Source organism: Myotis lucifugus, unplaced genomic scaffold (assembly GCF_000147115.1).
Source record: "Myotis lucifugus unplaced genomic scaffold, Myoluc2.0 scaffold_1205, whole genome shotgun sequence".
NCBI lineage: Eukaryota > Metazoa > Chordata > Mammalia > Chiroptera > Vespertilionidae > Myotis > Myotis lucifugus.
The window spans coordinates 7,095-32,175 of NW_005872253.1; the positions used below are offsets into that span (position 1 = coordinate 7,095).

At 54.4% G+C, this 25,081-nt stretch overlaps 3 protein-coding genes across 5 annotated transcripts in view; 2 read left to right on the forward strand and 1 right to left on the reverse strand.

Moving 5' to 3' along the window:
- Window positions 1–642: 642 nt before the first annotated feature.
- On the forward strand, window positions 643–9,394 carry MOCS2 (molybdenum cofactor synthesis 2). Of its 2 annotated transcripts, XM_006107464.3 has the most exons (6): window positions 643–769; window positions 2,110–2,263; window positions 5,329–5,456; window positions 6,243–6,393; window positions 7,052–7,175; window positions 8,951–9,394. In XM_006107464.3, the coding sequence occupies exons 2-6, from the start codon at window positions 2,157–2,159 to the stop codon at window positions 9,017–9,019; spliced, it is 579 nt and encodes a 192-aa protein (XP_006107526.1). In that variant the 5' UTR covers window positions 643–769; window positions 2,110–2,156; the 3' UTR covers window positions 9,020–9,394. The 2 variants fall into 2 exon arrangements, with proteins under 2 accessions (XP_006107526.1, XP_023603983.1); XM_023748215.1 differs by lacking the exon at window positions 7,052–7,175.
- A 3,893-nt stretch (window positions 9,395–13,287) lies between these two features.
- LOC106695397 (repetitive proline-rich cell wall protein 1-like) lies at window positions 13,288–14,241 on the forward strand. Its single transcript, XM_014449470.1, has 2 exons — window positions 13,288–13,307; window positions 13,506–14,241. Exons 1-2 carry the CDS (start codon window positions 13,288–13,290, stop codon window positions 14,239–14,241), a joined length of 756 nt encoding a protein of 251 aa, XP_014304956.1.
- Window positions 14,242–15,504: 1,263 nt separating this feature from the next.
- Window positions 15,505–25,081, reverse strand: part of ITGA2 (integrin subunit alpha 2) — a 51,227-nt gene continuing 41,650 nt past the window's right edge. For both annotated transcript variants that reach the window (XM_014449471.2, XM_023748216.1), the window contains exons 25-29: window positions 24,907–25,011; window positions 23,057–23,170; window positions 20,511–20,600; window positions 17,773–17,889; window positions 15,505–17,353 (exon numbers count right to left, since the gene is read on the reverse strand). In XM_014449471.2, the coding sequence (XP_014304957.2) occupies window positions 17,273–17,353; window positions 17,773–17,889; window positions 20,511–20,600; window positions 23,057–23,170; window positions 24,907–25,011 (507 nt within the window). In that variant the 3' untranslated portion in view covers window positions 15,505–17,272. The remainder of the gene's footprint in view (window positions 17,354–17,772; window positions 17,890–20,510; window positions 20,601–23,056; window positions 23,171–24,906; window positions 25,012–25,081) is intronic.

The window sequence follows — 25,081 nt, forward strand, 5'->3', positions numbered from 1 at the left end:
AAAGATCCACCTCCACCTCCTCTCCTGCCCGTGATCCCCCCCCTCCCCCCGCGCGCATTGGAGCCTCAATCGCAGTTCCCGGCGGCGCTCGCATCGGTGTCGGGTGCACCGGGTGCTGCTGGCGGCCGCCCGCGGGTCAGCATTTAGGGTCCTCGCAACACGCGTCCCCCGCTCGTGGGCCACCGCGGGTGGGTGGGGAGGGGCCCCGGCAGGTGGGCGGGTCCCGGCGGCTCCCTGGACCCGGGCTGGCGGAGCAGGTGCAGGTGCAGGTGCTGGAACCCGCTCGGCCTGCCCGGCAGGCGGCGGTTGCATAACCCGCCCCGGGCTCAGCGGGGCCCAGGTCAGTGGCCCCGAAAGACCGGGCCTGGCTTCTCGGCCATTCACTCTGCGTCTCTGCTCGGCACTCAGACACGCGGTCACTGTGTACGTGTCTCCCACGTGCCACCTGGTCACCGCGTGGGGTGTTGGCGGCGGCACCAGCACCCGGACTTGGTGCGAACTGTTCAAAGGCGGCCGTGCAGACACGCTGACATTTCTATGGGCGATTTGATTTTCTCTAACTCATCCAATTTGTCTTTGACAAAAAGTACCTCATTTGTCAGAAGAGGACCACGAGTGGTTATGAAGAGCATTTTCTCTCCTTTCAGGTCGAAGTGCTGTATTTTGCAAAAAGTGCTGAGATCACAGGGATTCGCTCGGAGACCATTTCTGTGCCCCAAGAAATAAAAGCCTCGCAGCTGTGGGATGAGATAGAAACTCGGCATCCGGGGTAGGTAGACATTGTGGAACGCGCATGACGAACACTTCTTAGCATTCTAAAAAATGTGTAAATGGGTAAATGGTCAAAGTGAAAAAAATTTTGTTTTCCCTAATGTCAGAAAAGGTCATTAGTTCTGCTTTTCTGGAACCAGAAATGTAAATCCTAGTTTGAAATGCACTGTTCCTTAAGGCGGGTTAGAGAGTTACCGAGGAGCGCAGTGAGCTGGGTGCTCCCAAACGGACATGCTCATGTTTGCTTTAGTAATTTCAGAACATCGAACATGTAGATTCTGCATTTTCATAGCAGTAAGTGAAATTGTTACAAATTCTGTTAAAATGTGTGCTTGAAACTTTCATGTCCTGCCACGTCTTCAGAGAAGTCAAAATGGAAATTTCTAAGATTAAGAGAAAAAGGAGAGACCAGACCCCAGGGTTTTGGATTTGCTGAATTTGCGTTTTGCAATAGCCGATTTAATGTTCCTGCCTCAAGTTCTTTTGGGGACAGATTGTGGAAGTGGCTTCTTAGAAGGTGTTCAGGAATATTAACGGTGTCACTTAGTCCATATAGATGTTCAATGTGTAAGAGAAACTCCACAATGCGTGTTCAAAAAACTACTCATTTTTTATTTTGTATCTTTTCAATTGCTCTTAAAGTGCCCTGATAATGTCTGACATATGCGGGGCCTCTGTCCCACCTCACCTTTAACCTTTCCCCTGCCGGGAGACCCCTGTCTTGGGGGGACTTCTGAGGTCCACTTAGTAGACTGTACACTTAGGAGGCTCCTGGAATTAGGACATTTTTCTTTTTCTTTCTTTCCTTTGACCTGGTCTAGCTTCAGTCTAGTATTTAATTCTCTAAGACACACAGCAGCCAGTACGCGTTGTTGGCAGTTTCCTGTGTTCTTGGTGGTGAATGAGTATATTCTTCAACGGATGCGTCCTTTCTCTGCAGAACGTAAGTTCCTTTAGTTAGTAACGCTGCAGGTGATGCTACAAAGTAATATTTATGTCATATTTTTTTTTGTTTCCTTAATCCTCACCTGAGGGTATTTTCCTGTTGATTTTTAGAGAGTGGAAGGGAAGGGGAGAGACAGGAAGAGAGAGAGAAACATTGATGTGATAGAGACACATCGACTGGTTGTCTCCCACACGGGCCCCACCCAGGGTCAGGGATCCAGCCTGCAACCAAGGTACGTGCCCTTGACGGGAATCGAACCTGTGACCCTTCAGCCTGCTGGCCGACGCTCTAGTCACTGAGCCACACTGGCCAGGGCTTCTGTGACCTTTTTCACTGGAGACCTTGGAGGCCTCACACAGCACTGACGCTTCTCACTCTACTTGCTTCCTCAGGTTGGCTGATGTCAGGAACCAGGTGATACTGGCTGTGCGTCAGGAATATGTCGAGCTTGGAGATCAGCTCCTTCTGCTTCGATCAGGAGACGAAGTCGCCATCATCCCCCCCATCAGTGGAGGCTAGTGCTGGGGGGCCCCTGGAGCATGTGAGGTAAGTGCTCCTGTCCCTGGAGAAGGGTCACACAGGGGTAACCTGCGTGCAGATTGCTTTGCCTGCGCTATTTGTCAGTCTGTCTGCGCGCGCTCTCTGTCACAGCGCAGCCTGTGTCGGTGCAGACAGACTTGTGACACCTCCCTGCCGTCTCTGCTTCAGTTCTGCTGTCAGCAGCCTCGCTTCTTGTCCCTCGGATGTGTTCATCCTCTTCATTTAACACGGTTTATTGAGACTTTCTCGTGTGTCAGGCACAGTGTCGGACACTGTTTTGCAGGAGGGAGAACTGGTGTTCAGAGAAGGTACAAAGCTAGTCTGTGATCACGTAGCTCAAGTATGTCAAACTCAGTGGCCCGCATGCGGCCATAACGAATATTTTTGCGGCCCAGCCAATATGATGGTATATAAGAAACATTTTAATAAAATTTTTGTAACTTAATTTTTACAATATCCTGTTATACATAATTATTAATAACGAACTACAACGTTCACTAATGACTGATTACTATAATCGTGTTGCATTCATTTCCCTTACGCGCCTTACTCGCAGGCGCACCATTTCTCTCCACTAACACTAGCAGCAAATATTTTAGCAGGCAATGGCCAGTCGTTAGTCCTGGACTGACTTGTTTGGAGTGCACAACAGGAAATATTTCACTTTCGGAGAACAAGAAAAATAGGTTTATTTGCATTACGCTTATTAATTTGTGCAGTTATGCAGTGTCTGGTAAGTTAACGTTCAAGAAAAAATATTAACTTTTTACTAAAATGTTCTATTATTTTATGTTAGCAATTACTCCTTTATTTCAGCCCTTTGTATTCAGCATGTCTCTATCGAAATAAACCTACATTTCTATGAAAATTGAAGCTTTGTTGTTGTTTTTTGTGGCCCACATACACTTAAACCTTGTTTATTTGGCCCGTGGTAGCCTTTGAGTTTGACATGCTTGAAGTGGCAGAGCCAAGACCCGAGGTCAGATGGTTGGACTCTGTGCCTTCTCACTGATGCGCTTGCTGGTGCTGGGTAGCAGCTCCCCTGGCACAGAGGGTGCGGAAACATTACATGCCCGGCAGTGAGAGATCGCTGTGCCTAGAAAGGACGCCTGCCCGTTCCCAAGGATGTGAAAACGCAGCTTTATTATTTAGCTGTTGCAGGCGGGCCTAGGACCCAGGCCATCGCTCCGTCTGGCCAAACAACACAGCGTCCCTGAGTGGAGGGCGTATAAGAACGATTCTCTGTGTGGTCTGGACGCACAGACAGAATGGGGCTTAGTTTATTGTCAGCTGACGACTAAATGATGTGGAGACGAACAATCATGCCAGTAAAGTTAGGAATGAAGGAGAACGTCTCAACTTGCTGGGGTTTCCCTCCAGAATCGGAGTGACCGTCATGCTCAGCGGTAAATCCTTGGTTTCATCGCAGAAAGGAACAAGCCGCGGATGCCTGGTCACGTTTTCACCCACTTTTCCCCACGCTCTTCTGAGGCCAGTGCCCCCAAAGGGAAGGATAAATATTGCAAAGCAGATTGCCCACCGTGGCCGTAAAGATGGGCTCTCTCTTCGCCCTACTATTTAGGAATAATAGGAGGCTTCCATTAGACATGTATCTCCGTTTTATTTGGAAACTGTGGTCACCTTATCACCTCCATGATTTTAGAAAAGTGCTATTTTTTGGAGTTTGGAATTTATTCAGAAATAATGGGCTGCCATTGAAGTTAGGGGTATGTGTGTGTGTGTGAGCATGTGTGTGCGTGTATGTGTGTGTGCGTGTGTGTGAGCATGTGTGCACGTGCATGTGTCTGAGTATGTGCATGTGTGTGATGATTAGAACTGCTCCTTGGACAGATGCGGAAGTTGACTCAACAGCTTGGTGGGTGATTATTGTGTTGGACAGGTTTGAAGCACATGGTTTCAGGTCCTCACAGAACCGGTGTGGGAAGCTGGCATGGCTTGAAGTTCAGAGACTGTTCGGCTTGCCTGGATCTTCTTGCAAGAAAAGGGGGTGGAGGAGGCTCGGGGCGTGTGTGGGAGGTTGAACGTCCTGGATCAGTGGTCTAGGATGGCTGCTCATTTCTCTTCAGGGGCGGAGGGGACGGGGCGAGAACACTGGCTCAGGAAGGCTCCTTGGTTGGAATCACCTTGAGTGACTCCCTCGCTCCTCCGGGTCTTCTTCCTCTCCTCTTCTGTGCGGGTGAACCCCCCAGGATGTAGGATTTTATCCACACTCCTCGGGGCCTGCAAGGTTCCACCTGCCTGGCCCGCCCCAGCCCCTGCTCCCTGGCCCGTGTCTAGTGCGTGGGTGAGTCCCCGCGCAGGGAGCGGGCCCCAGATGCTGCTGGATGGCTGGGCAGTGCACGGCGAGGACCCCAGTGCTGTGCATAGGCGGGCACTTCCCCCTTTTATTTCCTTGGCGCCTTTGCGGGTCGTGCCCTCGGTGAAATGAACCTGTCCCCGCGGTGTCACCATTTCTCTCCCCCGGAGCCTCTGTGGCTAAAGGAAAGGGCGGTTCCGGGCGTGGTTTGGTGACAGTGGGGAGAGTGATGTGCGTGAGGCTGACCTGTCGAGATCTGGACCGTCCCGGGATGGGAGAGCCCTCAGAGGAGCAATTCCGAAGGGGGCGAAGTGGGCGTGAGGGATAGTTTATGCTTTAAGACTCAGCGGTTCTCAACCTGTGGGTCGCGAACAATGAAAGTACATCCTGCATATCAGATATTTACATTACCATTCATAACAGTAGCAACATGACAGTTATGAAGTAGCCACCAAAATAATTTTATGGTTGGGGGTCACCACAACATGGGGGACTGTATTAAAGGGTCGCGGCGTTAGGAAGGTTGAGAACCACTGCCAGTGGTCATGTTCATGGTAAACTCCTTTTTATATCATGCTCGACTCATTAGGGATAGACACTGTGGTGGTTGTTTTTTTAATTTCACTCTTAATGTATCATTCAGATCATGCCTCCTAGCACCTCTGATGTAGAAAAGCATGACTGGACGTGCAGCCTGTAGCTGGGTGATTGCCGCTGGCACCACCGTTAAGGTCTGTTAATACCTCGTTTCTAGGGAAGATGTGGGTGAAGATGAAGAGAAACCTAAAGATATCATCAGGTTCACCGCCGAGAAGCTGTCCGTGGAGGAAGTCTCGCAGCTGGTGACGTCCCCGCTCTGCGGTGCAGTGTCCCTGTTTGTGGGTGAGTGCGTGTCCCCAGCTCCCTTGCCGGCACGAGGCCGTAAAGGCACGGGTGTCCCGTGTCCAGGGTTGGGGCGGGATGTTAAGACACTGAGCCACGGTGACCGGGTGGGGGTCGAAGTTTCCAGCTTTGCGTCGTGTGAGTAATCTTCAAACGAACATGTTAAAGGCCTACTGAGAGCAGGACAGACGTCCTTAGCAGAGAGAATTCTGTGTTTTCCAAACATCCAGGGGAAATGGTGGCGGTGGTACCTTCATGATAACCGGGAACGTGATGCGTTCCTCTAAGTGGCAGATGCCGCCGGAAAGGAACTCTGCTGCTTTGTCACGCGAGAGTCTCCGTCCGCCTGCCCGGTCAGCACGTCTTATCTTTTTACCTTTGTGACGGTTATCTTTTGTTTTTCTCATCATGTTCATTTTTAGAATATTGCCACATAATCGTCAGACAGATCTGTGTGCTACTTGTCTATTCCAAAATAACCCTGTTCTTGCCCTGGCCGGTGTGGCTCAGGTGGTTGGCTGTCTTCCGTGCACCAAAGGGTCGCCGGTTCAGTTCAGGTCAAGGCACACGCCCGGGTTTTGGGCTCGATCCCCAGTAGGGGGCGTGCAGGAGGCAGCCAAGCGATGTTTTGCTCTCACATCAATTTTTCTCTTTCCCTCTCCCTTCCTCTCTAAAAAAAAAAAAAAAAATCAATCAAAATATATTAAAAAATTAGAACCCTTTTTACTGTGCCATTTCTACTATAAGGAGAAACTTATTCTAATCGCCTTTTTTTCTTCTTCTTAGGGACCACAAGGAATCACTTTGAAGGGAAAAAAGTCATTAGCTTAGAGTACGAAGCATACATACCGATGGCGGAAAACGAAGTCCGGAGGATCTGTGGTGACGTGAGGCGGAAGTGGCCGGTCAGGCACATCGCGGTGTTCCACAGACTCGGGTACGACGCCCTCATGCCCTGCCAGCTCCCCTCCGAGCGGGCGCGGACCCTGCGGTGTCAGGTCCTGGCTCCGGGGAGAGGAGTTAGCGTGTTTCCTGGCAGGCGGTGGAGGTTAAGGCTGCTTGTTCCGTTGTAGCGTTTGCAGTGCCAGCTGCTGTGCCAGGGCCCAGGTGGGCAGGACCCTCGAGCCCGGGCCGCAGGGCTTGTGCCGATCGGGGGGAAGTCCCAGAGGCCGTTAGGGAATTGTCTTCTAGTCTGGACTCTGTTTATATGAAGAAAAGAGACTAAAGTACATGCCCTGGGAGGACATTAGATTCGTTTGCCTTTTGTGTCCCTAAGAGTGGGTTCCAGGCTTTGCAAAGCGCCCAGCACTGGAGACTGGATCGTCAGGCGCAGCGAGGTGCTGCTTTACGGTGGCTGTCCTGTGATTACAGCGCCGGTGGTCCTGTCCGCTGTGTGTTGCTGTTGGACATTTAAGTTCTCTGCTGCTTCGCCAGCTGTGCCTGTTCGTTTGGCTCAGGCGTTGGTTGACCTGGAGGCCACGTAGGAGGAAGGGGGTGTTAGTTCTGGGAGCTTCTCTGGGATTTCTCTTCAGGGGCCGTGAACCCTTGAGCAGTAGGTTCAGAGAAGGCGTAACGTGCCCTCCATTCTGTTGCAGCCTGGTCCCCGTGTCCGAAGCGAGCGTTGTCATCGCCGTGTCCTCGGCCCACAGGGCTGCGTCCCTCGGAGCCGTGAGCTACGCCATCGACGCTCTGAAGGCCAAGGTGCCCGTGTGGAAGAAGGTACCTGGAGGAAGCTCCCGTCTCTGCCTTGGCCGGGTTTTCCTCAGGGATTTTTGAGCACGAGAGCACATGCAGAGTTTGTGCACATGCGTCTCCCCCGACTTGCTGACTCCTGTTTTCTGAATCTGAGAAGCAGGGTGTTTATGTAAAACTAGAGGCCCGATGCACGAAATTCCTGCAAGGGGCTCGACCCCCGCCCGCCGCAGCAGCCGCCTCTGCCTCAGCCCTTGCAGCCCCGGCTTCTTCCGGAAGGTCGTCTGGAAGGACGCCCGGTCTAATTAGCATATTATGCTTTTATTATCTAGGATCTTTTTTCCAAGGTTTGTTAACCATGAAAAATATACGCCCCCAGAATGCACGGCACGGAGCTGGCCTCCGCAGTGTAGGAGTTGGGATTCCCAGGCTGCCGGAGCCCTCAGGTTAGGGTTCCCTGAACAAGGGGGTCTCCTGTCCAGAGCGGGAATGGTGTGCGGCTACTCGGGCAATTGCCAGCACAGAAATTCTTCAAGGCACTAGACCCCCCAGGGCTCCATCCTTTTAGAAAAAGAAAAAAGGGTGGAGAAAATGCCCGGTGAGTGGATGTAACCATGTCAGTGGGAGACGTACGGGCTCTCTGTGCCCAGCCCCGCAGTGAGCGCAAACAGGTCTCTGGTCATAGAGCCTCTCCCCCCAGTAGCGGCAGCGGCAGGGGCTGTCCTTGCTCTCGGCGGCCAGCACCCAGGTGGGACTGTAGCAGAGTGCGAGCCGCTGGGGGGCGGGGGGACAGCAGCCAGGGGACCAGGGCGGGGGCCCCTCAGTGTCCATGACGGCTGGACCTGACCCGCCTGAGGGATGTAGCCACCAGGTTTTCCGAATGGAAACCGAATCCCCTTGTTAAAGGGGAAACTGGTGTGAGAGGCGTGAGTGTGAAGGGACCCTGGCTTAGTGCAGCTCAGATGTCTGGGTGTTTGCTCTGAACCAGGCCACAGTGTCCATAGAGCGGGGGAGGCTCCTGAGAAGGGAGTGGAGGGCACCCCACAGTGAGGGCACCCCACAGTGAGGGCACCCCACAGTGAGGGCACCCCATGGTGAGAACACCCCACGGTGAGGGCACCCCACGGTGAGTCCTGAGCCTGGGGCAGGGGGAGGGGACAGCTCACCACTGCAGGTGAGCGGGTGGCCTCCAAAGAAGGCCCTGGGCGGTGGGGAAGGGTCCAGGTGTCCAGAGGACAAGTGAGTGTGGGTTTCTGTTCCAACGGCAGAAGAGCTGGCTAGAGAGTGAGAAGGGAAGGTGGCCTGTGCTTCGAGGTCGTCTGTGGCGCAGGCACAGGTGGGCAGGCAGGCGCCACCTGCGTCCAGAGCAGCTGTCACCTGTGCAGAGCTTCTGCAGGTGTGACCACGTCACAGGCTGAGCCCCGTTGCCTGGGGACCAGCGCAGTTAGAGCTGTGGGACCAGCCAGTGTGTTTGGAAAGGAAAATGCTTAGAACAGAAGACCCGCCCTTCTCTGCCTGCCCAGCTGTCCCTGTGCTGGGCCCCAGGGAGTTCATCCCTTATTCTGCCCCGTCGTCCCCCCTGGTAAGGCTTCTGTCCGCTGCTCCCCTCTGGGTTGGCGTCCTTACGTGGAGGGGACGTGTTCGTTCCTTTCTCTGCTCGCGGGGCCGATATAAACGTCCCGGGATGTGGAGAGAGGAGCAGATTTCAGTAGGTGTGATGTCCATCTGCCCTCGCTGCTCAAATCTGTCTGCGTGTATTCAGATGCTTTGTGTTGAATGCCTGTCATGCTTCTGTCTCTTAGGAAATATACGAAGAATCGTCATCATCTTGGAAGAGAAACAAAGAATGCTTTTGGGCAACCAGCGACTAAATCACTCACGTTGGTGAAGTGGCCGCCTGACCTTGGACCACAATCTGATTTTCCTTCTCCAGAACTCAGGAGAGTTTAGGGTGAGGTCTTACACTGGAGCTAGAGAGAGGGACCGCCTCTAGGGGGAAACGGAAGAACAATTTAAACACGAGGAAAGATGTCAGCGGTAGACAAATGAACTCATGACGAATGATTGTAACTGGACTCAGAGTCTGTCTCAGAACCCACCTCCCCACCCCCCCTCCCCACAGCCAGGGTGCCACTATGGTGCTGGCTGGAGGGCGCACAAAGTCATTACTGGAAAGTCATGATATATTTTAAGAATTTATATATTTAAAAAGTAAACCAAATAAACATTAAAATCGTTTATGAGCAGCATTTTTCTGTGTTTTAAAATTCAGTACTAAGACATCAAACATGTATTTCATACTATGGCGATGTCTAGGATTTCAGAATCTATCATCTCACCATTACTTATTAGATTTTATAAGTTCTTAGTGTTGAATCTATATACAAATCAGCATGAAGTCACTGTAAAACCAGGGTAATTGACTAGCAACAAGGTTCCTTTGGGTTATACCGTTAGTTGATATTTAAAATTTGACCCATAGCCCTGACCGGTTTGGCTCAGTGGATAGAGCGTCGGCCTGCGGACTCAAGGGTCCCGGGTTCGATTCCAGTCAAGGGCATGTACCTTGGTTGCGGGCACATCCCCAGTGGGGAGTGTGCAGGAGGCAGCTGATCGATGTTTCTCATCGATGTTTCTAACTCTCTATCCCTCTCCCTTCCTCTCTGTAAAAAATCAATAAAATATATTTAAAAAAAATAAAAAAATAAAATAAAATTTGACCCACAGCCGGCCGGCATGGCTCCACGGTTGAGCATCAACCAGGAGGTCCCGGTTCGATTCCCAGTCAGGGCACATGCCTGGGTTGCGGGCTCGATCCCCAGTAGGGGGCGCGTGGGAGGCAGCCAGTCAATGATTCTCTCTCGTTGTTGATGTTTCTCTCCCTCCCTCCCTCTCCCTTCCTCTCTGACATCAATAAAATAAAAATAAAATTTGATCCACAGCCACTGAAAAAGGAGAATGATGTGGTTGTTCATTAAAGCACTTGCAGATAGTATCCCTTTAGCTGCTTATGCAGCATCGCCATTAGTGAGGTCCATAATGAGCAACTTCTCTGCAAGGTCTTTGTCCTAAACAAAGGCCCAGCCTCCTCGTGGTCACCTGCATACTATCTTCATGGACAGGAGTGTATGACCTCCTTATCGGCCTTAAAGCAATAAAACATGGACATAATTTCAGGCGACTGACACCACAGAATTCGCATTATGCATGTTGGGAACAAAGACTAGACTTGCAGACACAGGTTGACTGCATTTGGGGTGATATTGTTACATCTAGTGAGACATTGTTAACATAGGAATTCACTTTTCCAACCATCCTTGCCTGCCTGCTTGGTGCCAGGCACCCAGCTGGTGGTCCCTGCCCCTGACCCTCACATCCAGGGGAAGGGTCTGCATGCTGCCCCTTCCTGGGCTGCAGGAGCCACGCTGGCGCCGGGAATCCCCGGTAAGCCAGGCTTTTCCCCGCCTGTCGATCCAGAGAAACTGGGCTGACGGACCCGGAAGGCAGACACACCCTCCCCTACTCTCCCTGATCGCCTGGCCTCGGCCTGGCCCTCTCTGGATTCATGCTTCCTTCTTCCGTCCACTACATTTTAGCCCCTTAGGAGAACAAGACAGTGTCATTCATTCTGAAAGCACATTAGCGTGGAGGTACAGGCCCCTGTAGATATTCCTTGGGCTTCGTACCCCAATTGTTAATAGGTTTATGCACTAAAGCCCTGATGCACGAAATTCGTGCAAGAGTAGGCCTTCCTTCCCCTGCTGCCGGCACCGGCTTCCCTCTGGACACCAGCAGGGCAGGCACTGGGGACCCGGCTTCCCTCTCAGTCTACTTCGTCCGGAAGGATGTCCGGTCTAATTAGCATATTACACTTTTATTATTACAGACGATTTCACTTATATGTGGAATCTAAAATACACTCATAGATAAGAAAACAAACTAGTGTTTACCAGCGGGGAGAAGGGGTCGGGGGTGGATGAAATAAGTGAAGGGATTAAGATGTGCAGATTTCCAGTTATAAACGTTATGGGGATGTAAAGTACCGCAGAGGGAATGTGGTCGATGATATTGTAATGCCTGTGTATGGCTACGGCCACAGCTGGTGCACGATTTGGGCAGGATTGGTTTGTGTGCTGTCGTTAGGTAGTTTCCCCAGCAGGGGGCAGTAGATCCTGGGCTATAGGCAAAGCAACTTGTGTGAGATTTTATTTGATTACCTTTATTTTGCACAGAACCCAAAAGTGCTATTTGGTTAGTAACCTTTTTCTTTTTTTAAAGTAAGTTAGGTTGGAGTGGGCCTTCGGTGAAAATTAGTCCCTGGTTTTGAATTAGATGAATTTCAATCTTTAATTGGAATCTTAGTTTAGAATATTAAAGGGTTATGGTAGAATGAGGGGGTTTTTAAAAATGCTGTTTGTAGTAACATGCTCAGGTGAGGATTAACTAACAATACATTTTAAAAATTGAATAAAAACATATCCTCAGGAGAGGGTCAGAAATAATAAAAACAAACAAAACCCATAGAGCCTGAATGGCCAGTGAACATCTGAAAAAAATGCTCAATCCCACCAGGAACCAGGGACCAGGGAGACATTAGTTAAAACACAAGGTGTCATCACACACCCACCAGACGGGCAGAAATAACGAACCTGACATCACAGTGCAGAGGAGGTCAGGCGACCCGCACACTGCGGGTGGGAGGGAAACCGGCGCAGCAGCTTTGAAAAGAAGAAAAAAAGAAACGAATGTTCTCTCCCCGGAGTCGTGTTAATGCCCGGTGCTCACCAGACACACTTGTGTGTGTGTGTGTGTGTGTGTGTGAGAGAGAGAGAGAGGAGAGAGAGAGAGAGAGCGCAGGAAGCTGCCCCCTGACTCGGTTTCCCAGAACCGGTGGGGACGGGAAGACGTGAGAGACACCTGACGCGGAGCACGGGCGTCGCTGTGAATGGCAGCACCTGGGCGTGAACGTGCCGTCCGTGTGTCCGACCGGCCCGTCTGTGAGCCTGAGGCGCATCTTGGCTTATGATTTCAGCACATTCATGTCAGCTTGTTTAATCCTTAAAAATGAAAATACTCAAACCCTCCTGCTCGCTCCCGGGATTAGAAAACACAGCCACACAGACGTGCAGGTGCAGCAGCTGCTGGCTCTCCTGCTTCACTCTGGCACAGGCTCGGCTTCAGCTCAGCTGTGCGGCCAGCGCCGCGGAGGGAGTGAGCGGGACCCGCTAAGCTGCCGCCCTGGGCCCAACAGCTCAGGGCCTGCGGGTCTGAGCTCTGACTGTGGAGCAGGCTCAGGGCCTGTGGCCTAGGAGCAGAGCGGCCAGTCCCTGCTGGGCAGGATTTTAAGGTCCCGGACGCTGCTCACAGCCAGTGGCGGGAGAGGAGGGACAGCCCTCCTGCTGAGTCTGGAGTGAGTGCGTAAGACAGTGAAACACAGGAGCGTGAAACCCAGAATCCCCAGGAGAGAGCACTGTTTTCTAAAGGATTCCGTTTACTCGGTCATGCGGTGTGGACAGAGGGGTTACAGTCACAGGACACTTGCTGCTTCGCACACTTTCGCAGGAGCACGGCCCTGAGTCGATACTGAGGATCACTCGCTCCTCCAGTGGATGTTTCTTGAAACCAGGTGAACTCTACAGCTTGATGTACACACACACACACACACACACACACACACGTACATGCGTTTTCATAGTTTTGGTCGAGAGGAAAGACAAAAACTAGTTAATCAAAACCAATAACCATGTTACATCTTAGTATAGATTTATACATTAATATATGAAAGTATCCAAGACAATTTGCCTTTAAAAAATATACAATTCTCATATAATTGTGCAACATATACATTTATATTTTGAGTTTATCTGCCAAAATACATCTGGTACAGATGAAACCATCTCTCTATATTTACACAACGGCTACCTTTTTGTCCTCGAAGGTTCAAAGTAATTACATTTTTATTTCAAAATTTACCCCGTGTTTGTGACCGTGGCCTCTAGGGGTCAGTCTGGCGTTGATACAAATGGGTGTTTCTCTACAGGAGGGCGTGCCCTACCCCTGTGCACGCGGTTACTTCCCTGTGCAAACTGGATCGAGACGGACAGGAGTTCTGTCTGAGGAGTTCCGCTTTCTGTTGGATATGAGAGTTCCCTACATGAGGTAAAGCTGTATGTTAGGACAATTACACTATAAAGAACTTCTGTGGTAACTTTTAGTACAATCACCTGTGTGACACGCTAAGTTGGTTCACCTTTTCTTTGCTCTTCCCGCTAAGGGAGACGGTTGCTGTTTTATGAAAAGGACTCCGCCAGCGAGAGGCCCTCTCTGCAGCTCCACGTCCTCGCTTTCTGCTAACAGCTCAAGGCCCAAGTTCGAGTCTGCGGTTTCCTTACAAACTGTTCCACTCGGTTCCCTATTTGCAGCCCTGCCTACCAGGGGTCCTGCCTACAGGCGCCCTGCCTACAGGGGCCCTGCCTACAGGGGGTCCTGCCTAAAGCGGGCCCTGCCTACAGGGGCCCTGCCTACAGCGGCCCTGCCTACAAGGGGCCTGCCTACAGGGGGCCCTGCCTACAAGCGGGCCCTGCCTACAGGGGGTCCCTGCCTACAGAGGGCCCTGCCTACAGCGGTCCTGCCTACAGGGGTCCTGCCTACAGCGGCCCTGCCTACAGGGGTCCTGCCTACAGCGGCCCCTGCCTACAGGGGCCCTGCCTACAGGGGGCCTGCCTACAGGGGTCCTGCCTACAGGGGTCCTGCCTACAGGGGTCCTGCCTACAGCGACCCTGCCTACAGCGGTCCTGCCTACAGGGGCCCTGCCTACAGCGGCCCTGCCTACAGGGGCCCTGCCTACAGCGGCCCTGCCTACAGGGGCCCTGCCTACAGGGGCCCTGCCTACAGGGGTCCTGCCTACAGCGGCCCTGCCTACAGCGGTCCTGCCTACAGGGGCCCTGCCTACAGCGGCCCTGCCTATAGCGGTCCTGCCTACAGGGGTCCTGCCTACAGCGGCCCTGCCTACAGCGGCCCTGCCTACAGCACCGTGTCTCGGTTGCACTCGGCAGGCCTTGTCTGGGCACCGTTTATGAAATGGACACTCTAACGTGGCATCTTCTTTTTTTAAATATTTTATTGATTTTTTACAGAGAGGAAGGGAGAGGGATAGAGAGTTAGAAACATCCACGAGAGAGAAACATCGATCAGCTGCCTCCTGCACGCCCCCTACTGTGGATGTTGCCCGCAACCAATGTACACGCCCTTGACCAGAATCGAACCTGGGACCTTTCAGTCCGCAGGCCGATGCTCTATCCACTGAGCCAAACCGGTCAGGGCACGTGGCATCTTCTAAGCCCTACACCATATTTCGTCTCCAAACAAAAGTGTGGCTGAATAGGAATACAAAACTTCTTCTTAAACAAAGTTTTTTTTCCTTTTTTTAAAAAAAATATATTTTATTGATTTCAGAGAGGAAGGGAGAGAGAGATGGAAACATCAGTGATGAGAGAGGATCTTGGATCAGCTGCCTCCTGCACGCCCCACACTGGGGATCCAGCCCACAACCCGGGCTTGTGCCCCAACTAGGAATGGAACTGGGACCTCTGGGTCCATAGGTGGACGCTCACACCGGCCGGTTCTTTCATTTCTTTGATGAATATTCACCTTTGCTTCAAAGTGCTGGAGAAGTGCTCGTCCATCGGTAAATGCAGCCTCTGCCTCTGACCACCAATCTGATCGCAGAAGCCGTGTTCAGGCAGGTGTGGTTAGCACAGCGGTTCCCAATCTGGGTGCCTTGGTCCCCCGCGGCCTCATGAGGGCTGGAGACAGTCTGGTATCACCACTAGGGGCAGCCTGCTCCCAGCCTGGGCAGCGAGAGGCCCGGGAAGCTGCAGACCATACCACAGGGCACAGGACACCCTGAGATCACCTGGCCCCAGGCATCAGCAGCACCCAGGCCACACCTGACTGCTACACGGTGCGGAGCCAGGCAGTACGTTGGTCAGTCTCCGGGAGCCCAGCCCCTTCGCGGGAAGAACGCGGAAAGGCCTTTCCCTGGTCTTGCCTGAGCTCCCGCCCTGCGTGTGTGACGGCAGCTGAGTGCCCGGTAAGGAGGCGGCGAGGCCGAGGAAACATCCTTACACAGCACCGCGAGGAACTAGTGCGTCTGTACAGAGTCACGTGGTCCATCAAAATCCTCTGTCACCTCGTGGCCGTCTCCTCCACGCTGTTTCTCAATAAAACTTTATTGGGATGAAACAGGTTTCGTCCAAACGGCTGTTCCAGGAATGGGGCTCCGGCACGTCTCACTGGAGAACACCAGCCATTTTTGCTGTAAACCCAACACTTCACGGTTGTTTTTTCTTCTTCGTTTGGTGAAATACAAAGTAAACCACTGACCTGCGTGCCCGGGCCTGGCTGCCACGGCCGGGGCCAGGCCAGATCACATGGACGAATCCCTGTCCTCCCTGACTTCTTCTCAAAGTCAGAGCCTTGAAGGACTATTTGTATTATAAAAACCCAGGCCCCAGACTTTTATTTTATATATATATATTATTGATTTCAGAGAGGAAGGGAGAGGGAGAGAGATAACCGTCAATGATGAGAATCATTGATTGGCTTCCTCCTGCATGCTCCCCTACAGGGGATCGAGCCCGCAACCCGGGCCTGCGTCCTGACCGGGTATCGAACAGTGACCTCCTGGTTCACAGGTCACTGCTCACCCACTGAGCCATCAGCCGAGCCAAGAGCATCGCTGCTGAGCTCCAGCCCCTGCCGTCGCCGGGCCGAGCGGCTGATTGGCAGCTCCAGGCTGCAGCTCCACATGGCATCGCCCACGCTGCGCCCGGCCCTCGCCTTCTGCCCAGCCCCACCCTTCGAGGTCCTGTGGGCTCAGAGAGCAGAGGGTGCAGAAGGAAAAGGGGGGCCGTCTGTTCCAGCACAGCGACCGGGCGCTCGTGAAAACAGGGGTTCGGGGCCTCAGCCCACCGACCAAGTAGCGGTCTCGGGAGCTGGGACTGGGGACTCCAGCTGGGAGGCAGCCTCCAGGTGAGAGTCATTCGGGGGTCGGTCCAGGAGACGAGACGGACCAGCCCCGAGGACGCCTGCTACCGGTGACGCCCAGTACCCCGTACCTGCTCCCAGGCTCCTGAGACGACGTCCTGCTTTGCCTTCCACACGCCCTGGAGCTCCAAGGATTAGAAATCCACTCGGCGCGGGGTTCCTGCCTCCTCCCCGTGGGGGGGCAGGGGCTGGGGGAGACGGTGTGTGCACACGGGGGGTGACCGCAGCCATGCAGGGACGAGGCTCCGGGGCTCCAGAGCAGGGCTCCCAGGGCGGGACAGGGCTCCGTGTGGAGGCAGGAAGGTGCCCAGGACGTGGATCATCTTTAAAAAGTCACCAGGTCCCTGCCAGCAGCCAGGCGGCCAGCTGTGGCCCTCGGGGAGGGGGAACTCCCCTGTCCCCCCAACACGGTGGCCCCGGCAGGCGGGTCGTACCAGCAGCATGGCCACAGTGTCTTGTGCTTCGGCCTCTAACCTCCCTCACCCCCGGGATGGAGACCTGCTGGCAGGAGGCGCCCCAGCCACTCGGCGGGTCTCCGTCTCCGTCAGTTCATTGCAGGAGAGGGCGAGGGGGCCACCGGGCCAGCAGCCAGGGCCCTCACTGTAAACTCAGTTCTCAGAAAACTGGCAACTTCTGCCGGGAGGGGATGATACGCTGTCCTTCCCCAGCGTCAACATCCAAGCTCGTCCTGTCTTCACCAAACGCGTCACTTCTTTTAAAAACAATCGTTTCACACAACCGGATCCCCCGCCAATAAAACACCGGAGAAAGGTGTGTTTTGTTGAAGACGCGCCGGGTCTGCAAGCACATCCCCTTCCGACAGGGCACCGCCACCGTGTGCGCCGGGGACCAGCCGGCGTAGACACTGTCCGTAGCAAATAAGTCTTTTACATAAACCTCTAAGTTCCCACCCCTCCCACCCCCAGTTCTTTTTTCCAAACTGACCTGCAGTTTTCTTGAAATAAAATATTAGACTAGTGCCCCTGAGACATCGCCAAACCCTGGGTTTAAACACAAAGCCGCGCCCGCAGCAGGCGCTGGCGGGAGGCGGCCTGTCCCGCGGGTCCGGCCGGCGCTCAGCTGTTGAGTTCCACGGTCTCGTCAGCCTCGTCTGCATTCTTCATCATTTTCTCGTATTTCCTCTTGAAGAAGCCGAGCTGTGGGGTGACGGTGTGAAACGTTACGTCGATGGCTTATTGCGTGGGGCCTTGGACCCCCCTGGCTGCCCCTGGGAACCACGTCTGGAGCCATGGGCGCGGGGAGGGGGGTGCGGACTGGGACTGACCGGGTATCGGCGTCAGGAGGACGTTGGGGCCCAGGGAGCTGGGCTCCGTTTATTTGCGGTTGGATAGGACACGCAGGGTCGGCCGAGGGGAGAGGGGGGAAGGGCAGGCCAGGGACAAGGCCGAGGAGGTAAAATCCTTCGGTGCTTTTCCGGGACCTGATTGCAATGGCCTTGCACTGCCCTTTCTCTTGTGATGGAGGAGGGGCCGAAGGGATGGAAGGCTGCTGTCTGACCAGGACGTTCACGACAGAGGCCCCGGGAGCCTCGGTGCTGAACGAGGCCGTGTCTTACCTTCCACAGAACGGCCACCAGCGCCAAGAGCAGGAGGATCCCGGCGACGACGCTCCCCACGATCACGCCGGTGGGGACTTCGGCCTTCTCGTGGGGCTTCGTGACCGTGATGGGAATCTGCCAACGGGAACACACGACAAGGGAATGACCCAACCAGAGCAGCGACAAGAGGACGGTCTGGCCAGCCACGCTCTCTAACCCCACGCACGGCGTCCAGGGAGGGGCCGGCTGGCTCAGGGCCATGTCCCCGATCACACGCCGGGCAGTACCATCTCCAGAGGAAACGCTCCCGGCACGTCCAGCAAGGGAGCCGGTGCCAGTTCCCTCCCCCGAACCGCGTCAGCACCTGGCGCTGTCACCGCTGGCGACCCCAGCCGCCTGCGTCACCCAGGACATGGCTGTCGGTGAGCTGCACTGTCTCCTCGCCCGGCGGCAGCGTTCGGAGCTGCTCGGGGAGGGGAGTCCAAGGCCAGGTCAGCACCCCCAACCCCTCGAGATTAAGCAGCAGAGACAGGACTGGGAAGTGGGCTCCTGAGCTCTGACCCCACGGTGCTCCCGCCAGGTCACCTGATCGGTTGCTAAATCGTAGACCGATATCGGGCTCCGGTCGTCCCTTTCAGCAATAAAACTGTCCTTGAGGCTAACAATGATTATTTTCTTTTTTAATTGATTTTTTTTGAGAGAGAAACATCTATCGATTGCCTTCTATACGTGCCCCAACCTGGGATTGAACCCGCAGCCAAAATATGTGCCCTGACTGGGAATCGAACCCACAACCTTTAGGTGTATGGGACGATGCTTCAGGCAACAGAGCCACCCGGCCAGGGCTGCCTATGACTCAGTACGTCCACTTCCTTTGTAGCCTCTGCGTGTAAGACTGTGGTCACGACCATTCCCGCCACAAGCATATTCTCCAGGAGCTGAGGGGACGAGGCCCGATTTAGCTCCTCACTGAGCGGTGAGCCTCAGGGCACAGCGCTGTGTTCAGCCGGAACTCGTGAGCTGGGCTAAACTGGGGTCTGACCTCTGGGTGACCATTTCTTTCCATTTGCATCTTCAAGCGCTAACACGGGCTCTGTAAGTGCAGGGCTGCGAGACTGAATCCATACAGTCCACGCCATGCGGCATCTTGCTCCCTCGGGGCCCGAGCCCCCGAACCAGGGGTCCACGGAGAGACAGGGACCAGGAGCATAAGTTACTGGGTCCGACTGTCACATGGGCTGGGACTCACATAAATTCCAGGGTCCCTTACTTACCTATAGGGGGATGTCCATCCATTATTCGGATTCCAAATATTATGCAAAAATATTACCTAATTTTTATTTGGAATCAAAAACTATTTTCATAGACACGATAAAGTGGTAGCTGGCCTCTGTTATTTCTCAGCATTGCTCAGAGAAAAGCAAGGGGAAAAGTTTCCTAAAGGGATCTCTAAAACTGTTCATTTAAATTTCAAGTTACTGGCTTATGCTATTATACTATTTATCATTATTTTGGATTGTATGCTTTCTATTTATAAAAAAAGTTTACTCTAAAAAAAATAAAAAAATAAATTTCAATTAATGCATTCATCTCATACTGCTTTCTAAATAAAACACACACACACACATATACACACACACACAAAACAAACACAAAAACTTCAGCAAAGGGCCAGGCACTGAACACTCCATGTTTCTAAAATGAACTTTAAAAACTACCTCCAGTCCCCCTCCCACCCCCACCCCCAGCCTAGGGCCCCAGCACTGTGAGACTGAGAGGGCTTTCCTGGGGTTCTATTTTGGATTTCCCAAGCCCTGTCCTCGAAGGAGGGGGCGGTCCTCTCAGCAGTAAGAGGCCCAGAGGTCACGGCCGCGGCTCTGCAGCCCGGGCACAGGTCCGCGTGGCTGAGGCACGTCGGCCGAGGGGGAGAGTCTGGAACCGCCTTCTGATTTCCAACAAGGGCTTTGGGAGGAAGAGGCCCAGGACCCCTGCAGGTGGTGGGCGTGGGGTGCGCTGCAGTGAGGGCGGCACCTTCTCCCGGAGCTGCACCAGGGAAGGGCCTGCCGCTGGGCCAGCAGCCTTGGCTTCTCCCAAAGCAGCTGCTCTGCGAACCCCCTTTCCTCCCCGGAGCCTTGTAGTTTGTAGACTGTGCGGCCCGAGGAGTGGGCGCTCACAGAGTGGGGGTGCCCGGCTGGGAGGAAACCACTCAAGAGAAGCAGCCTCGGAGATGCCTGTTTACCCAGCACACTGGGCACCTCCCCTGAAAGCGCTCGAGTGGGCCCTGACCGGTTTGGCTCAGTGGGTAGAGCATCGGCCTGCGGACTCAAGGGTCCCGGGTTCGATTCCGGTCAAGGGCATGTACCTGGGTTGCGGGCACATCCCCAGTGGGCCGTGTGCAGGAGGCAGCTGATCGATGTTTCTCTCTCGTGGATGTTTCTAACTCTCTATCCCTCTCCCTTCCTCTCTGTAAAAATCAATAAAAAATATTTTTTTAAAAAAGCACTCGAGTGGGTGACACGGAGAGCCTGGCGGGTGTCAGCAGAGGAGGCAGGAGCCCAGGCTCTGGCCTTGGCCCCGAGACGGCCGAGCGGGATGGGCGGCACCCCTCGTGGGGTCAGGGCCTCTGACCCAGCTCCCCCAGCACCCGGGGAGCTCACCGCAGAGACACCAGGCTTTCGGAGTCCAGTGAGCTGCCCGTCCCCACTCCCAGCCTCCGGGCGGGAAGCCGGCCCACCCAGGCCCGGAGGGCCGCTCACCGTGACCGCGTTCTCCTGGATCACGTAGACCTGCGGGTTGTAGGTGTCGATCTCCGCCGAGGCCGTGAGCTGCACCGTCTGGAAGGTCGCCTGCGAGGTGGGAAGAGGGACAGGTTTCATCCCAGCGGGAGGACAGACATGGGATGAGGCGGGCGGGTCATTCATCAACTTCCGCGTGGAAAGCAACAGAGCAAGTGACCATCTGAAGACCCCAGACACTCAGCGTCCCGAAGCCGGGGACACGTGACGGGCCGCACACGGCACGTGCCTGGGAACTCCCACGGGGTGGCCGCCCTGCAGTAGCGATCAGTCCTCTCTCCAGGTGACTCCCCCTTAAAACACGGCTGCAAAGCCAGGGTTAGAAGTGATGTTCATCTCCGGGAAAGGCCGCAGTGCAGATTTCAGAAAACTTAAGTTTGCGGCCTGAGGGAAAATTGCAAACTTCCTCCCTTTTTTAGAGACTCGGGTACAGAGAACAGACTGTTGGTGGCCAGAGGGGAGGGGGTGGAGGAGTTGGGTGAGAAGGTGAAGGGACTGAGAAGCGGGTGGTAGCTACAGAACAGTCCCGGGATGGGACGCACAGCGCGGAGAACGCAGGCGGCGGCATTGTGATAACTATGTACAGGGCCGGGGGGCACGTTGTAAAGCGTATGATTGTCTAACTGCTGTGCTGTACGCCTGACACCAACACAAAACAACACTGAATGCAGACGGCAACAGAAAAATAGAAATACTAACTCGATAGCTGTTATTTATTTGCCTGCGTACGTGATAAATGGGATGGGAGAGCGGGTGGGAAAGGGAAGAGAATGCTTCTTTTGGGGTACACGGTAAAAGAACACTGCTTAACGTGCCCTTGAGCTCGACCGTACGTGTCCACAGCGGACGCCCCGAACCTTTCCTCACGCTGTGTCACAAGACTAATCATTTCACGTTTCCCAATGTAGGCATTTCTATAAAAAGCACCGGATTTGGGTCCGGCCTAGAGAAGGCACGAGTAGTTTACGCTGACGTTTCTAGGAACCTACTATGAAATGACTTTACATGCATTCCTGGATCTACTATAAAAACAAACCATTTTCATGGATACATCACGGATGTGCCTGTTCTGTTCTCTGTGATGTGAGCGCTGGGCCTGATGCTCACCTTGAACTAGAACACAGTGCCTGGATCTGAGAGCTGCCCACATCCCCTGGCTGCCAGGACTCGGTTTTGGGGGGCCTGGGCACAGGGATTAAGGGACCCCATGAGGGCATTCGCTGGGCTGTGTCTGGGAGCCAGAAGGGGAGCAGGGAGCCTCCTGTCATGGCCTCCTTCCTCACTCTCTCAACATGGGCACGCGTCCGAAACTAACCCTGGTCCCTGGTCTCTGAAACACTCCTTCCTGGGGGAACAGCCCGGCTGGCGTGGCTCAGTGACCGAGCATTGACCTATGAACCTGGAGGTCATGGTTTGATTCCCGGTCAGGGCACAGGCCTGGGTTATGGGCTTGATCCCGAGTAGGGGGCGTGCAGAGGCAGCTGATCAATGATTCTCTCTCATCAGTGATGTTCCTATCTCTCTCTCCCTCTCCCTTCCTCTCTGAAATCAGTAAAAATATATTTTAAAAAAATAGAAAGTGGTGTGAGCTCTGGGCTCTCACCAGAGAAGCAGGGAACCGAGGTGGAGTGGGTACCGACTCCAGGCAGAGAGGAGCCCTGTGTTAGATCCGCCTGCTGGCGGGTGTGAGATCAGCGGGGAGTTCCAGGAGGGGATGAGCACGCGCATTGGGTCCGGGCGCATTGGGTGTGGGCGCAATGGGTGTGGGCGCATTGGGTCTGGGCGCATTGGATCCGGGCACATTGGGTCTGGGCACATTGGGTCTGGGCACATTGGATCCGGGCGCATTGGGTCTGGGCACATTGGGTCTGGGCACATTGGATCCGGGCGCATTGGGTCTGGGCACATTGGGTCTGGGCACATTGGATCCAGGCGCATTGGGTCTGGGCACATTGGATCCGGGCGCATTGGGTCTGGGCACATTGGGTCTGGGCACATTGGATCCGGGCGCATTGGGTCCGGGCACATTGGGTCTGGGCACATTGGATCCGGGCGCATTGGGTCCGGGCACATTGGGTCTGGGCACATTGGATCCGGGCACATTGGGTCTGGGCACATTGGGTCTGGGCACATTGGGTCTGGGCGCATTGGAGCCGGGCGCATTGGAGCCGGGCGCATTGGAGCCGGGCGCATTGGGTCTGGGCGCATTGGAGCTGGGCGCAGTGAGGACATGGGAAGCCAGACAGTCAGGAGGAGGCAAAGGGAGACAGAGCAGGGCTGCCCGCAGGGCAGCAGTGGGCACCCGGCTCTGTGCCCAGGACTCAGCTGCCGGCTCTGTGCCCAGGACTCAGCTGCCGGAAGCTGCCGGAGGCTGAGAACCTCCGAGCGGGGCGAGCGCTGGGAGGGGAGGGAGCACAGGCCCCCGGGCGACACCTCTGGCCACAGGGCAGGCCCCTCGGCAATGACAGCCCACGGCCCGCGGTGAACCGTAACTAGCGGATACTCACGGCGGCGAAGGTGCCGTTCCAGATGCGCGTGGACACGTTCAGGAAGTACTCGGCCCGCACCTGCGGGTCTCGCAGCCAGCAGGTGACGTTCCCGCAGCGGGCGGTCCTGCAGTTCTGCACGCACCGGGAGAGGGGAGGGTGAGTGCGGGCTTTCAGAGGAACGGCCTGACGTACAGCCACAGACGCTACAGCCACAGACATTACAGGCACAGACATTACAGCCACAGACGTTACAGCCACAGACATTACAGCCACAGACGCTACAGCCACAGACATTACAGCCACAGACATCACAGCCACAGACATCACAGCCACAGACTTCACAGCCACAGATGCTACAGCCACAAACATTACAGCCACAGATGGGCGGGAGGGCTGCAGGGAACTGGCGGGAGTTCTAGCTCTTCACTGCGCCCCACATGGACAGGCGCGCACCCGCCACCTGCCAGTGCCCCTGGGGGGAGGCCCCAGCGTGAAGGTGGGAGGAGGGTACCCCACGCCCCCTAGTCACCGTTTCTGACAAAAACGCCCCAAATGAATCCGTGCTTATCAACCATTACTGGCTGAGCAGGTCGCTGAATGCACATACGAGAGGCCTACGCCTTAGGCACGCATGAACCAGAACTGACAGACACTTTCCTTCCATTAAAGGGAAGCTGAGTAAGAGAATCAGGAGCTGCCGATGACCAGGGCCGGGGCGGGGGGGGGAGCGGTGGGGGGTCTGGAACGGGGAGCCCTGGGTCAGGGCAGCTGGACACAGGTCGCCGTGCACTTGCCCAAACCAGCGGACTCTACAGTCCCCGAGGGAGCCTGATGCACTGTGGACTCTGACCGGTGTCTCAGATGCAGGTCCATCCCATGACCAGCGCACCATCCGATGGGGGTGGGGGGAGGTGTCGGGGAAGCTGTGCTGATGTGGGGGCCGGGGGTGCACGGGAGAGTCTGTACTTTCCACTCAGCTTTGCTGGGAACCTAAAGCTGCTCTGAAACATGGTCTGTTTTAAAAAGCCTGTGACAGGTATATGGCCTATGACAGTGATGGCGAACCTATGACACGCGTGTCAGAAGTGACACTCGAACTCATTTTTTGGTTGATCTTTCTTTGTTAAATGGCATTTAAATATATAAAATAAATATCAAAAATATAAGTCTTTGTTTTACTATGGTTGCAAACATCAAAAAATTTCTCTATGTGACACGGCACCAGAGTTAAGTTAGGGTTTTTCAAAATGTTGACACGCCGAGCTCAAAAGGTTCGCCATCACTGGCCTAGGACATGCACGTAGCAGCGCACACACGTGTCCATGTGTGCACTAACGCTGAGGGCGTGGTGGCGGCTGTTCGTCACACGAGTGTTCAGCTGCTCTACTTCCGAGAACTGCCGTTTCCTGTGGTTTTCTGAGTCGTCATGTTTGGTTTATGTTGTTCCCACGTAGCAACCGTCACTTTGACACAATCAAACCGTTTTCATGGAAGGGAGGACACACTGAGGGGCTAGCATGTCGGCAAATCCTGAGACGAGCTTCTACTGGGAATGTTCAGCTATCAGACGTCAACCACGTGTTACTGTGATTACACTCGAACCACGGAAACAGGGAGCGACTGCTCCCTCCTCCCTCCTCCCTCCCTGTCCACCCCCATCACCCCATAAACAACTTCATCTTGACTTGGGTGTGCGTTTCTACCCCTGGATTCATCCGGGCTGAGAAAGGCACACGGGAAACCTATGACATTCGAGGGCAGGGGTCAGGGGTCGGGGTGGGGTTGTGGGGAGGGGGGGAAGTGCTTCATTTCCAGGCGACTCTGACAAGGACTCCCCGAGGGAACTGCCCGCATGAGCCCGTCCTCACCAGGTCTTTGAGGTGCCGGAAATTCTCGCTCTTAAAAGACACAGAAGCCGGAGTCTGTTCTATTTTCAGCGGGTCCACGTCGGCACTGCAGCTGATGTCGCCGGCCTGCAGGGGGCAGCACGTCAGTCTAGGAGGCCACGCGGTTTGTGGGGTCCCTCAGCCTGTGAGGCTCCTA

Coding starts and splice junctions, on each gene's coding strand:
- MOCS2 (XM_006107464.3), top strand. CDS start 2,157: ATGTCGAGCTTGGAGATCAGCTCCTTCTGCTTCGATCAGGAGACGAAG. Junction 2,264..5,328: donor GGGCCCCTGGAGCATGTGAG/GTAAGTGCTCCT, acceptor CCTCGTTTCTAG/GGAAGATGTGGGTGAAGATG. Junction 7,176..8,950: donor AGGTGCCCGTGTGGAAGAAG/GTACCTGGAGGA, acceptor TCTGTCTCTTAG/GAAATATACGAAGAATCGTC.
- LOC106695397 (XM_014449470.1), top strand. CDS start 13,288: ATGAGAGTTCCCTACATGAG. Junction 13,308..13,505: donor ATGAGAGTTCCCTACATGAG/GTAAAGCTGTAT, acceptor TTCTGCTAACAG/CTCAAGGCCCAAGTTCGAGT.